This window comes from Octodon degus, unplaced genomic scaffold, assembly GCF_000260255.1.
Source record: "Octodon degus isolate 3935 unplaced genomic scaffold, OctDeg1.0 scaffold00146, whole genome shotgun sequence".
Classification (NCBI taxonomy): Eukaryota; Metazoa; Chordata; class Mammalia; order Rodentia; family Octodontidae; genus Octodon; species Octodon degus.
In genome coordinates, this window is record NW_004524722.1 from 3,312,624 (window position 1) to 3,327,959 (window position 15,336).

General features: G+C 37.8%; 1 protein-coding gene and 2 pseudogenes across 5 annotated transcripts in view; 1 reads left to right on the forward strand and 2 right to left on the reverse strand.

The window, feature by feature from the left end:
- Positions 1-15,336, reverse strand: part of Nup98 (nucleoporin 98) — a 115,322-nt gene that overhangs the window by 33,996 nt on the left and 65,990 nt on the right. For all 5 annotated transcript variants that reach the window (XM_004641957.3, XM_023702080.1, XM_023702081.1 and 2 more), the window contains 5 exons: positions 12,372-12,670; positions 9,121-9,234; positions 7,877-8,015; positions 5,117-5,294; positions 3,870-4,034 (listed from right to left, as the gene is read on the reverse strand). In XM_004641957.3, the coding sequence (XP_004642014.3) occupies positions 3,870-4,034; positions 5,117-5,294; positions 7,877-8,015; positions 9,121-9,234; positions 12,372-12,670 (895 nt within the window). The remainder of the gene's footprint in view (positions 1-3,869; positions 4,035-5,116; positions 5,295-7,876; positions 8,016-9,120; positions 9,235-12,371; positions 12,671-15,336) is intronic.
- LOC111812850 lies at positions 6,648-7,143 on the reverse strand (annotated as a pseudogene).
- Positions 10,874-11,479, forward strand: LOC101589085 (annotated as a pseudogene).

Sequence of the window (15,336 nt, forward strand, 5' to 3'; positions counted from 1 at the left end):
TATGTAGTGAGACCCTATAGACCCCGTACTATATACATAAAAAAATAAAAAACATGTCATACATAACTTATTTATAGAGAGGGCTGAGACAGACCCTCACCATGTAGAGTAGGCTGATTGTGATCTCAAAGTAATCCATGTCTCAGTGTCCTGAGGGGTGGGATTACAGACGTGAACTACCATAACTATTATTAAAATATATTTAAAATATGTATTAATTCACTGGATCAAGATAGCTGCTCTTTTATTTCAAATCACATTATACACAAAGGTACATGTAATTTTTTTCTAAATGCTAATCTTTTTTTTTTTTTTTGGCAGAATGCGGGATTGAACTCAAGCCCTTGCATGTGCCAGGCAAGCCCTTATTCTACTGAGCCATCTCAATTTTTTTTTTTAAACTGGAAAGAACCTGGATTCAATATCCAGTGCTAAAAAAAAAATACTTGAATGAATTTATTGACTACATGCTGTGTTTCTAAGCAAGCTAATCAATTAGCCTGCCTTGAAGGTACTGAACACAAATTATACTTCAGTTATAAAGGTGAACTAAAAAGTACTACTTTCTAGAGCCTGGGATGTAGCTTAGTTCAATCCCCAGGACTGAAAATCAATAGCAACAAAAAAGTACTACATTCTATTTGAATGACAAAGGTCTCAGGCTTTCTGAAGTTTCAGAATCTGGTGTATAGCTCAGATGTCTGGGACTAAATATTGAAACATAAGTATATATGCGTACTAGGCTGGATTTGAGCAATCTGTATCAGCTCACCAAAGTACTTATGCAGACAGGATGCGGATCTCAGACCAGGCATTTGAAACCTATATTCTAATTATGTAACAAAACATTTCTACAACAGCCTTAATTTTTCTTTCTTCTTCTTTTTTTTTCGATACTGGGGATAGAACTCAGGACCCTGTGCTTACCATGCAAGCACTTAGTCTACTGAGCTATCTCCCCGGGCCCCAGCCTTAATTTTTCTGTGTGACTAAGGTATAGGAGAAAAGATCCTATGAAAATTTAGTTACACACACACACACACACACACACACACACACACACACATATTTTTGAGGCAGTCTCAGTATGTAGTTGAGAGGCCTTGAACTTGATGTGATACTCTTGCCTCAGTCTCCTGAGTGCTTGGATTACAGGCATGTTGGGCCTATATATAAATATATGGAAGAATGTATGCAGTGTGTTGGTTATTGGAACTGTCCTGCCAATTTGGTTTGAAGCTGTCTCACTGCTGTTTGTTTCTCAATAAAATTATGGGAAAAAGTATATATCATATATATATGTGTGTGTATTCAAAATATATTTAGTGCAGGGTCTACAGGGTCTCACTACATAGGTTATAGTGATCCTCCTGTTTTCAGCCTCCCAAGCATGCCACCATACCCCTCTCAACTGCTGTTTCCACTCGCCCTGGGGGCGGGGCTGGCACAGCAGACTAGGAATAAAACCTGATCCCTGCATCTGCCTAAACAAGTGCTTTAAGGCCTTTATATTTTCTGGTTGTTTAAACATACTTGTTTTTAGAAGGAAAAAAAAAAAAGATGATGAAGAAAAAAGGCTTACCAACCAACCTAAAAGATGGGCTGGCAGTTGTTATATAAAGACAATGGAATAAATTGTTTGTATTAATAAAAAAGGCAAATCTTCCTAAAAAGCTAGGAGAATACCCTCAACGCTTTTTTCTCTCTCTGTTAGAGAGCCTGAGAATAGGTATAGGTGGAAATAAAACAAAAACCAAACACACACACACACACACACACACACACACACACACACACAATATAGCACACTCAGGGATAACATCATGGAAATCAATGTCTCTGAAGGGCCAGGCAACAGTGTGAAGACACTCACCTTGATTCAGGGATGAGAAAACTAATTTTAGTTCATTTAGTTGGTACACGGATTTTCCCTAGGCCAAGTCAAAATATGCTCCCTGGGTGCTAACAACTAACCTTTGTCATTTCCTGTCTCACCTATGTCACTGGGCAATGGTAAGGAGTTCTCTAGGGTCCTAAATTATTGTTCTGATGTGTAAATATTCAGCCCATCATAAGTAATGCAAGTAAAAATTTAAAGCTTAGACATTTGGATGCCTCTGGTCATTTCTCTTATTTTTGCTCTCCTAATACAAAAGATTAAAGACAATCTATTTCATAAACCAAAGCAGTTATCTGAAAAAGACATTCACTATATTCTTTTCAGATTAATTTGAATCATTAATTACCAACTCAACTAAAATCCTGTTCTGAAAATTTTTGATGGTCAGGGCCGGCCAGACAGCTCAGTAGACTAAAGTGCCTGCTTAGGCAGAGAGTGTGCTGAGCGCCCTACCCCATCCCATCCTGCCCCCTGGGCACACTGTGAAGGCCATTGAGACTGGGTGTGGTGGTACAGCACCCTTGTAATCCCAGTGCTTGGGAGGCTGAAAACAGGAGACTCACTATAGAGTCCGAACTATGTAGAGGGACCCTCTAGATCCTGTACTAAAAAAACATTAAAAAAAAAAAAAAAAAAAAAAAAATTAAATTGGTGGTAAGTTTTGAAAAGAGCTTTCGTTTACTGCAGTGTCATTACAGGAGCTCAGTTATTTTCTAGAATTGTATTCTGGCAATTAATAAGCCCAAGAACTACTGATTGTAAATATTACAGAAATTTGTCCTGTCTGTGCATGGATGAAGCTTTCCTTTTTTAGCGCTTATCTTTAGGAGCCTAGATATACTCTTGGGCACAAAATAAGGCTGTTTCTCTGAAAATATACATAATGTAAGATCAAAAAACAGTAAGGGGACTAGGCATATGATTCAGAAAAATGAATACGGATAACTGGACCATTAAGCTCATTTACAGCATTCAAGTAGAAATTCCTTAGGATATTCTAAATTCTACAAAAACCATAAACATAAAAATTCCAGTTCCCCCACTTCTATCTTCCTTTTTACTTTGTTCGCGCAAATATGAACATATACACAATATTCTCCAGAAAATGCCTCCAAGGAATTATTTAATAAATCATAATAAAAATTGCACATTTTGGCAGCCATAAATTGTAGCATGGAAAATCCCAAAGGTCCAGCTTTTAGCAGCTGAGAGGTAGAAGATGCTTTATAAAGAAGTCCAATATCAAGAACTCTTTGAGTGTGACTGTATGAAAAAAAATATTTTAACTTGATTGAATATAAACATCAGAATTAAGTTGGCATTCAAAGAAACTACCTGGTATTCAAATTACAAACCTTTCCCATAAAGACAAAAGACTTATATTAGCTTAACAACACTGAAAGAGTAAGATACAAATAATTGCAATAGACAATGCAGCCCCTACTCTCTCCAAGCTAAATATTTCATTTGCATTCTAAAATCATCAATTTTATAAAAGTTATTAAATACAAATATCAAGAGGTTACCTGAAGTATAAGCAAACAATGTAAGAAAAATGGACTTAAAAATCTTTGCAGAAAGCTAAAAAACCACAGAGGTAAAGAACAAGATTAAACTATACATCAGGTAGTGAATAAAAGTAGGATTAGTTTACATCAATCCACATAAGCAAAATGCTATCTTGAACTGATCACTGAGTAAAGAATTACAAGTCCAAACAAGAGAGGGAGGTGTTTGAGAATAATCTGTAGAATGATCCAAGAAGCAAGAGAATTCTTTAAATCTCTCTTGTAAAAAACAGATGCCTGTACCACCTTGTGCCCACCCTCCCTCATACTCCTCTGAACACAATTGACAATGTTTGTACTCTTCAAAGTTCCAGGATCATAAAACAGCTTTGAAACAGCTGAATGACTTGCTTTCACTTCTGAATCATGGATTCCATTCAAATTCACTGTCCTTTCTCTACCTGGGGTGGAAGGGCAGGTTTGCCATTAAGAGCCATCTGTAAAGGAGCAGCCTGGCCTGGAGGTGATAAAGGGGCAGTCTTCAACTTCTTCGTACTAGTTTTGGATGAACGTTCCTCCTCCTCTTCATCAGAATCCTGAAGGCCATATTTAGAAAAATGGGAGACCTAAGGAAGAAAAAAAACCCAAAATAAATTTTAACAGTGCTCTATTCATAAATCACCATAATACCTGTCCTTGTAATTTGCAGCATTACCTTAATAAAAAGGAAAGATATCAAAATGTTTTAAGAAATTGAAATGTCACCTATTATAATTTATTTCTTTTCTGTAAAATTTAATGTTTGGTATCTACTATCACTTTTTAATTTTTATTTATTTAGGGAAGGGTGTACAGGGTGTTCAGGGTCTCACTACTATGTTGGACTCGGTGCTTATGCTACTGAGCTGCCTCTCCCATCAATGTCATTTTTAAATGCAAACAACAGAGACAATAAACTCAAGAATCATTACATATATTGCTTGCTCTCTACCTACACAAAGGCTCTTCAACTAGTTAAAAGTAAATGACAATTATTCAGGAAGATGTGAGTTACAAAAGACAATTCTGTCAGATGAATTACTAAAGTCACTAATTATGACACAGCACACCCCAGAAAAGTATCTAAAGCTCACAGAATGGAGGAGAGGAACTGGATCATATTCCTATAAAGTTTATAATAGCTTCCTACTGTTGAATTTTAGTGAGGTGTGTGATTTAGAGAAAATTATAATATAGCTCTATATCTATTTCTTGTTTGGCAGTGCCGGGGATTGAACTCAGGCCCTTGAGCTTGCCAGGCAAGCGGTTATTCTACTGAGCCATCTCCCCACATCTATTTCTTAATTTGCAGAAATAGAAGAGAATATAAGACAAGCTCTCTCTTTTTTTTTTTGGGTGGAACCGGGAATTGAACTCAGGCCCTTGCACTTGCCAGGGAAGCGCTTATTCCACTGAGCCATCTCACCGGCCCCTTTAAGGATTTTTTTCTGCTCCGAATGCCTTCAGGGCAGGTTTGGCTGGCTTGAGTTGTGGGGATCCAACCACAGCAACCTGATCCTGACTGCTTTGTTGAAGCAGCCACTTAAAGAACTGAGCTAAGGGGCAGGCCCCCACAAGATCTCTTTTTAAAAAAGTTTTTTTTGGACACAAACATTTTAAAACTCCAATTACAGTTTATAAAATTCAGACTTAGGTAAACTGACTGTACCTTAAATACCCAAGAGCCAGTTTCAGGCCGGTACTCTTTGAATTGTGCTCCCTGTTTCCTTGAAACTGCTTCCAATCTCCCCTCATAGTTGATATCAGCAAGTCGATCAGGACTCTTAATTAAACAACGAGATGTCTTATCCGTTGGCCAAACTCCATCCAATGTAACTTCAGCCTTCCTGTCAAGTATAACCAAAATATATGCTTCATATTCAAGTTGGAAAGGCAACTTACCTGTACATAAATAACAAACACAGGTATCTTACTTTGGAATTGTTTGCAGGCATTTCATGAACTTGCTTTTGCTTCCCATAGTAGTTACAGACAAGGAGTCGCTCTTACAACTTACTCAGTATATGGGTTCTAGACCTACTATTCTTATTTCAAGCTACCATGGTACAGCAATTATTTCCAGTCTAATTTTAGTAACAGCCAAGATATAAATAAGTCCTGTGGTCATAATCCAAAGTCTTACCATAGATCTTAACACTGAAGAAGATTTTGAAGACAAAATCCTTTGCCTCTTTTTTTTTTTTTTACTTTGTTTTGTTTTGCAGAACTAGGGATTAAATTTGGGACCTTGTGTGTGCCTGCCTGGCAAATTTCCCTGGTGCATATTGCATGCATACATATATTAGTTTATTTTTTTGAGACACGGTCTTAACACGATGCTGAGATGTCTGGGCTAGGTTTGGATTTGTGATCTTCATGGCTCTGCCTCCCAGAATGCTGGATTACAGGCATGCAACAGTACACCTAGCTTTCTTGGTAGTGTCTTTGCTGGCTTTATAATCACCTAATATGAAGAATCACATTATAGGATGATTTTGAAAGAGTTCCCCCTCACCCTCTCCTTCTCCCTCTCCCTCTGAAATGAGAACTCATGTCTGGAAAAATAATTAAAGAAGCTATTTGGCTCTGGGCTTGTCATTCCTGGGAGATATATGATTACTGACTGAATCTCCTGTTATAGGTTTACTCAGATTTTTCTGATTTTTCTTGATTCAGGACTGGCCAGTTATGAAGACAAAAAGATTGTTTTTCTTGGCGCGGGGGCGATGGGCCTCTCTGGCCGGCTGTTGCTGTGGCTCGGAGCTTTGGGTAAGTGCGCGCGTGGGGGGGGGGGGGGGGGGGGGGGGTGTTACTGAGAATTGGACTTGCGACCTTGCACTTGGCAGGCAGGTGCTTATGCTGCTGAGCTACATCCCTGCCTCCCAAGATAAATGATTTTAACTATGGTCCTTTCACCTGTCTTGAGGAATAACAGAAGCTAGGATTTCCCACTAATATAGTTAAGTATGGCCAGGGAAAAAAAAAACCAAAAAGGTATTAAAATGTTTCTGAATTAGCGATTAGACCTGTTAATAGTAGGGAAAGTGACTCCCTAAAATCAATGTGCGATTTCTTTATCATTTATACTTTTATTTAATTTTTAAAACTGTATTACAGAGTCTCTTTTTTATTTTTTTTCATGTTTTAAAACTTTTTATTTGCATATTAAAAAATTGTGCATTCCAATAATTAAAATCATTTGAACAAAAAAAAATGGCACTCTTATTAAACTGCATTTTACAGCCTGCAGGACACCTTGGACCAGCTTGAATTTCACTCTAGATTTCACCATCCTCCCACCCAGCTTCTTCCTCCACCAACATGCAAGCTCTTCTCCTTCCCTGCCAGCCACACAGGCCGATGGGGGAGGCAGGCGAGGCCTTCGTTGTCAGTAAGTAGTTCGAATGTGAAAGGGGCAGCACAGTCATTTAAACTTGATTCAACCTCTTTGCATCTTACAAAGTTAAACAGCTAAAAGAAGTAAAATAAGGCAATGCTTGTGGAATGTACAGTGCATATCGGCGATGCACGCCTCATTAGGATTCGCCTGCTTGCTTCTCTTGTTCAATTGTTTTTTTCGAAGGCAAAGGATTTTTCTCTTGCGTTTCTGTCTTCTTCAATTTCGACTTATCGAATTTCTCGATCTCAGCCATATCGGGTTTGTCAGACATGGTTGCGAGGAAGCGAGGCGAGGTGAAAGAGGAAGTGAAGTCTGATCTGCTCAGTGGCGAATGCGGAGTTCTTTTTTATTTGATAAGCAGTTTGGATTCATAGTGATCTTATCTCAGCCTTCCTAGCACAGGGATTTCAGGGGTGTGCCACCACTCCCAGCTTCAGGGCTGGCATGGAACAACCAGGGCACCAAGGATTGAACCTGGGTCATTCTGCTTGCCAGGCAGACAACCAAACTATCTCCCCAACCCCATACTTTTTTAAAAAAAATTTATGTGTCTGGTACAGTGTCTCACTATGCAGGTTAGACTTAGTGATCCTTCTATCTCAGCCTTCTCAGTGCTGGGATTACAGGCACGCACCACTGCCACCACGCCTGGTCTTTGGCACATGGGTGGGGCCAGTAGAAACCTGGGTGCTTGCACTTGCCTAGGCAGGCGGTAAGACCGATGAGCTATTTCTGCGACCCAGCCCCATACTTTTAAATAAAATTGGAAAAATAGTAATTATATTTCACATTAAGTTAAAAAAAAAAAAAAAAAAGAAAAAGAAAAGAAAAACTGCAGAAGCAGGTATGTGTAGGATCGCATTTGTTTTGATTGCTTTTTATGGTGCTAGGGATCAAACCCATGGCCTTATTGCATTCCAGGCAGACATTCTACTCTGAAAGCTGTATCCTCAGCACCCATTCATGTTTACAGAAAAAAAGAAAAACAACCCATGATTTAGCTGATTATTTACATGTATGAATTCTTACCTATTTAGCCCTTCACCCACAGGTGGCTTCTGGTCATCATCCAAGTAGACAATAACTTCTTTCCTTCGGATATGTACAATATCATCCAAATTGAGATTTGTCAAATTCACATCTCCTTCAAAATAGATTGAGCCATAACCTACAAGTCAGAGCACACTGTTACAAATTCATCCTGTATGAGGAAGCCAATACCTACTATATATCCATACTGATACAAAATAGTAAGAAGTGGACAGCTTTAAAAAGTAACTATTTTAAATGACGTAACAACTCTTGGAGTGGGTCATTTCCTTCATAATACAGCTCATGTGGGACAGGGAGAGCTGATATTAATTATACCCATATCTGATCTTATCTGCACTTTTATAATCTGCTATCCCTCAAAAGCCTTTTTAAATCTTTTCCCAAGTATATGTAATATTGCCATATAAACCATTATAACTTCATCTAAATGCCTCAGGCCTTTTAAAAATACAATATGCCAAGATATCCAAGACATGCTATCTGTAATAATGTGATGTTATCAAATATAATGCAATCATTCAGTTTTTTAAATTTAGTATTTGTTTTTTCTGTGATGTTAAGGACTGAGGCAAGCCCCCCAAGTATCTTAGTTCTTTTTATTATTTTAAGAGTTGCTCAGGCATGCTTCAAACTTAGTGATAGTCCTGCCTTAACATCCTGAGTGACTAGGACAACAGTTGTGTGCCACAGTCCTGGCTCGCTTAGTATTACCTAGTATTTCCAGTACTTTCATTTTGGAAAACTGCAACCAGTTACTAGCCCAATGAAGAATACCTAAGCCCAAAGAATGAATTATACAATCTACAGAGTTTTTGGTTTTGATCTGCTTGTCAAAGCTTCTACTATTCAGACACAAGGGGACCCAAAGACCCAATGAAAGGAAAACAAACAGAAAACCACATCTACTATCAAGGCCTTCTCCTTATTAAGAAAAGAAGGGAAAAGTTAAAAGAAGAGAGAAAAGAAGGAAAACATGAAAACAAAATTTTTGTAAATGTGGAGAGGAGGGAACTAAAGGATAGTAGTGGAAATGGAAAAAAGCTGTATCATGTACAGGCACAAATTCTCTGTAATGAATATGACTATTATGTGTTATCTAAAATGTAAAAATTATTTTAAAAAGTAACAAAAATCTCTCATTTTTTAAAAAAGTTTCCTCTCATTACAGAAACGAAGTACAAATCTTCAGCTTATATGCCAACTCCTAAATTCATACTCACCTTTACGACCAATGGTGAAGTCAGAAACAATGCACTCTCCTTTTTCATTGGTGATTTTGGCAAGATCATCCATAGATGGAATAGTATAGTAACCAACTCTAGTAAGAACAATGCCTATTACCAAAAAAATTAAAATTAAATACTAATATGTGATTATCCTTGGGCAGAGGAATTCTTAGTAATATCTATTTCAATTTATATTTTTTTCATGACACGATTTTTAAGTTACCTGAATTATTCAGTAACTAAATTCTCACATAAAGAGAAAATACAACACAATAAAAGGCTTTTTAAAAATTAGTTTTTTTAACAAACACAATTATTGAGGAACATGTATTTTAAGAACAGGGATCAAGGTCAAGTAAATTTCAGGAATACAACATACATAATAGCATAGCATAGACTCTATTTATAATGAAATCTTTACATGTCCAGAGAGTTGTATCAGGATGATTTGAAAAATCCTACAAGAGGAAATTCTAAATGCAAAGTTAAAAGGTCTGCAATTAGTATTATTAAAAATTCAACTGAAATTAAGATTTTAGATATACCCAAATGACATCTGATGGCCGAAGAAAAAGCAATATTAAAATTGAAAGGGAGGCAGAGGCAGAAAGATCACTGTAAGTTTGAGGCCAGCCTGGGCTACAAAGTAACTTCAAGGTCAGCCTCAACTACATAGCAAAACCTTGTCAAGAGGGACAGAGGGACGGAGGGAGGGAGAGAACTAGGGAAGGAGGGAGAGAGAGAATCAGGGAAGGAGGGAGAGAAACGCAGCAAACAAATGGTAAGTTATTTTTACAACTCCTTGCCACTATAGCTAGGTATCAGGTTAAATTCTTAAGAGAAAAAATATTTAAGGTTGATGTCAGATCAAACTCCAACCTGCAGCAGTTTCAACTTGTAAACCTGCTTGCTTCTTTACAAGCAAGATTCAGAGAGATGTTAAGAGTAGGAGGAAAAAAAAAAAAGTAGGAGAGCTCTAAATGGAAACAAGGGAGCTGGCCAGATAGCTCAGTGGTCTACAGCGCCTGCTTATGCAAGTTTAGGCAGCACAGAGACTGCGCAGTTTGATCCTGGCACCACATGCTGCACCAGCCCCACCACCAGGGCAGGCTGAGCTGGCCACAAACAGAAAAATAAAAATAAATAAAAGGAAACAAGGTCAGAAAAAAACTAGGGGAAAATGTATTGACTGTCTATTTGAATTAAAGATACAATTATCATAATAAATGTATGTAGATAAACATATGCAAATATATTTAAGATTTTTATTTTGGGGGCAGGATGTCTCTGTGTAGTCTGGGCTAGTCTTATAACCCAGAGAGAGGCTTATGTAACCCAGAAGCTGGACTTGAATGCAATAATCCTCCTGCCTTAGCCTCCTCAGGGCTGGAATCCTGTGTGCCACCATGCCTGGCTACATTTGGGATTCTTTTTTTAAAAAATACATTTAGTATGGGGTCTTCAGGGTTTCACTACACACATCGGACTCAGTAATTCTCCTGTTTTCAGTCTCCGGAAGTGCTGGGAATACAGGTGTGCCACCCCCCCCCAATCTCAATGTCTCAGCGCGGGTTGGGGGTGGGGGCCCAGTCACTGCATCTGACTAAGCAGGTGCTTTAATCCAATGAGCTATCTGGCTGGCGCACATTTGGGACTCTTAATGTGAAAGTACAAAACCTATTTCTTACAGGCACTGAGCAACCAGAAGATATATAAAATTTTCATACACTTGAACAATGATTGTAAATCAATTCAAATGTTCATTACTGGAGAATGAAAACAAAATATAGCACATAAAAATGTGAACTGTTGATATATGTATCATGGATGAAATCTGAAATTATATTGAATCAAAAAGTAGATAATGCTTTTCTCCAAGGCCGAAGCAACGTGAGGGAGACGAGAGTAACGCGCAGGTTGCAGCTGCTACCATGAGCCTCCTCAACAAGCCCAAGAGTGAGATGACCCCAGAGGAGCTGCAGAAGGGGGAAGAGGAGGAATTTAACACAGGTCCACTTTCTGTGCTGACCCAGTCAGTCAAGAATAACACTCAGGTGCTCATCAACTGCTGCAACAAGAAACTGCTAGGCCGGGTGAAGGCCTTTGACAGGCACTGCAACATGGTGCTGGAGAACGTGAAAGAGATGTGGACTGGGGTCCCCAAGAGCCGCAAGGGCAAGAAGTCCAAGCCGGTCAACAAGGACCGCTACATCTCCAAGATGTTTCTGCGTGGGGACTCAGTCATCGTGGTGCTGTGGAACCCACTCATCGCTGGCAAGTAGGGGCTGCCTCCCTGCTTTCAGTACCCGCTCCCGCCCCTTGAAGACCTGCCCTTCATCACTGTACTGATAATAAAGTGCTCTGTGTTTAAAAAAAAAAAAAGTAGATAGTAAGGGCCGGCCTGATAGCTCAGCAGACTAAAGGGTCTGCGTAGGCAGAGCATAGTGGCCAGCATTTGAACCCCATCGTGCTGTGTTGGCCCCACCCCCAGGGATGCTGAGACAGGGATTGAGACTGGGCCTGGTGGCGCATGACTGTAATCCCAGCACTTGGGAGGCTGAAAACAGGAGAATCACTAGATTCTGATCTACTTAGTGAGCCTGTAGACCTTACTCTAAATACATTAAAAAAAAAAAAAGTAGATAGCATATGAAGTGCAGGAAAGGTAGAAGTAATGTATATGACAGAAATCAGAACTGCAGTTGAATTCTGGGAGTGAGAACTCAAAGGAACTTTCAAAGGCAAACTGCATTCTCTATCTTGTTTGGTTGTCAAACTGAAACAAATCCTTATGATTGGTGTACTTCTTAATCATATGCAAATTTTAACTTGAGTTTATTTAAATGGGAAAAAAGGAATGCTAACCCAAATCCAACTGAAATACTATGTCAGCATAGATATATTCACAAAGGCAAAAGTTGGGGAGAAGGTAAGCTGGAAAATCAAGACACCTAAATTTTGTAGTTTACATAACACATTAGTCTTTGGTGAAGGGTAAACAGAATTGAGGTGACAAAAATCACAGCAACAGTTACCAACTGAATGCCTAGTACATTGTATGTCACACCTTATGGTATATATAGCTAACTAAATTTGTGATACAGTACAAAATTATTATTCTCAATTGAAAAAAATAACTGAATTTATAAAGTTAGGACAAGTTATAAAAGTTGGACTCTTCAAACTAAGATAAAACATCAATTTTAAGTATATATTCCAAAATTATAAAAGTATGTGAATTTGACCTGCTGGATGCGAATGGTAAACATTATTTTCTATTTCTTCTCTGTCATCCTGCAGTGACTCATCATGAAAAGAGGTTTCTTCACTGCTTCCTTCCAGTCCATTTCGCAAAGCAACACGCATATTTAATGCAACAATGGTATCATCCACACTGCTGCTGCTGTTGTGTTTATTTCCAGCATTCTCTGGAGTTTGAGGAATGGGTTTGGCAATAGGGTTATTATAAAAACGTGACACAAGAGAATCATCATCTCCATCCTGCTGCTGGTTCTCATCAACAGGTTTGCTCAGGAAACTAAATCTGAAAAGAAAAAAAAAAAAAAAAAAGGAATAACTTAGCCTCTTCTACTAGTAATAATGATAATAGCTAACCTTTCCTGAGGCACAGTTCTGGGTAATTCCATGTATTAAAAACTAACTTAAGGTATTGAAGGGAGGGGGAAAATAAAAAGAATCAAGTTATATCATGTATGGATACAAATTCTCTATGATGAATATTCCATTATTTATATCTAAAATGTAACAATCTGAAGAAACTAATACTGATAGTAATCTGTGAAATAGGTTGTAATTTCTGTTTCTTTTAAATGGAGGAGTCACAAAAAAGTAACAGCCCAACATCACAAAGCACTGAGTAGTAAGAGTGGGAATTTGTGTTTTTTGCTTAGTTTGTTTGGTTACAAGGCACTGAACCCAGGGCCTCACATTGCACTACATCATCAGCCCTTTTAAAAATGTTTTAGTTAGAGACAGGATCTTGTTGCTAAGTGACTGTGTTGCCTAGGCAGTGCTTGAACTTGTGTCTTCCTGTCTAAACCTTCTGATGGGATTCCAAGCAAATGCCACTACTGATTAGAATTGTAATTTCAAACATGAAACATCTAATTAGATTTCATGCATTTAATTTTTTCATTTCCATGAATGAATGGACCTGAGTATCCCAATTTTTTTTTGTATGTACACCCATGTTTATAGCAGCACAATTTGTCCTAGATGTCCATCAACTGAAGAATATATGAAGATGTAGTATTTTTATACAATGGAGCATCACACAGCTATAAAACAGGACAAATCTGAGGTTTCTGTTGGTAAATGGATGCAACTGGAGAACATACTCTTAAGGGAAATACATCAGACCTGCATGTGCAAACATCGTATTATCTCCCCAGTGTGAGAATCTTATCTTCTGGCAAAGGTTTGTTTTTGGATTCAGACAAAATTTGCATTCTCCACATTGTGGTATGTAAAGTGGGATGACAGTATCACCTGCCTTAAATTTAGTAATTCCTTCACCAACACCTTCTACAATCCCAGTACCTTCATGTCCCAAGATCACTGGAAAAAAACCCCTCTGGATCAGCTCCACTCAGGGTATATGCATCAGTATGACAAACTGCAGTGGCAATGATCTTAACTTGAACTTCATGAGCCTTTGGGGGTGCTACCTCAATCTCCTCTATAGAAAGAGGCTTTCCAGGTTCCCAAGCAAATGCAGCCTTGCATTTGATAACCTAGGGCGCCATCCTCACAGAAGCGTCCGCACCGGAAGGCTAGCAAGACTGTGCCCCAATTTTTTAAAAGAGAAAGTATACCCTACTGTATAGGAGTAAATGATTAGTGGTAAAAGACTAAAAAATACATCAAATTAGGATTTATGCAGACTGAAAGGCTATATAATATATATTTACATATATAAGGATTATTTTACTGAAGCATTATACCAAGTAATACAGATTTTTACTAATGGGAGTAAATTGTTTTATATTTACAATACCTATTCAAACATTAAAAATGAAGAAGCAGAGAAAGTCAGGTACAGAAAGGCATTACACTATGCATACACACTATCTACAGTATATCAGTAAGAATGTATTTCTACATAAACAAATTTCAAAAATAGAATATAGATAAACCATGAAGAACTGATGCGTATTTTTGACTCTTTTATATACATGCTCTATACTGATTCTGTTTTTTTTTTCAAGATATTAAATATTTTTATTTCTTTAAATTTAACACGTGTACACAGCATCAGTTTCTTTTTTTGTTTGTTTGTTTATTTTATTTTTTTTTCAACAAATAATACACTGCATATATTCTTCTTAGTGGTTAATTGCTGTACAAGATGCAGATTTGTGATCCTACTTACAAACACCATTAGAAAAAATCATTCTATTCATTAAGAGAATGAAAATATATATCTATCCCAACCACTTTGAATACACAGATACATAATGGACATTCATAGTTATACCCCATTTTTTTTTTTAAGTTCCGTTATTGAATATTATAGGCGTGTAAACTCAGCAAAATATTCTAAAAGAGTACAGAAGCCCATAATAGCATTGGGTCTTCTGTTTAATTGGCAATGTCAGAAATTATTGACGTGAGTCCCCCACAGCTCAACATAACAACATGGATTTACTTCCTATATTTCATCTTCATACTTTTCTACTGGATGGTTAAGACCAAGGTAAAGCAGGACCTATGCAACAAGAGTTGTAGCTTTTTGGTTTGAGAAGGTCAGTGAAATGCCCTCAGGATTTATCCTGAGATCCTGTATCTCAGATTGTAGAACCTTTGTCAGTGCAGCCATGTGGATGAGTCACGGTGATTCTTTGTTGTCTTGTTTTTTTTTTCTCCTTGGTACTGGCAATCAAACTCAGGACCTTGTGCTTGCCAGGCAGGGACCTAAGCCACTGAGCTATACCCCCAACCCTATACTGATTTGTTTGGTTACAACAGAGTAAAGTAACAATCACTACAAACAAAGTACTCTTTATTTTAGGAAGATGAGGGGTTTCAAATATATGCTAACCCTATCCAATATAGTGTTACACAAATCCCAAAATAACTGTGTAGTAACAAATCCGAACTCTAATAAATTACAAGTCTAATGTATGTAAGAAATAAAAAATAAGATTTTCTAAGTGTTTCTAAGCTGTCATCATTCCAAGCAACATTCAC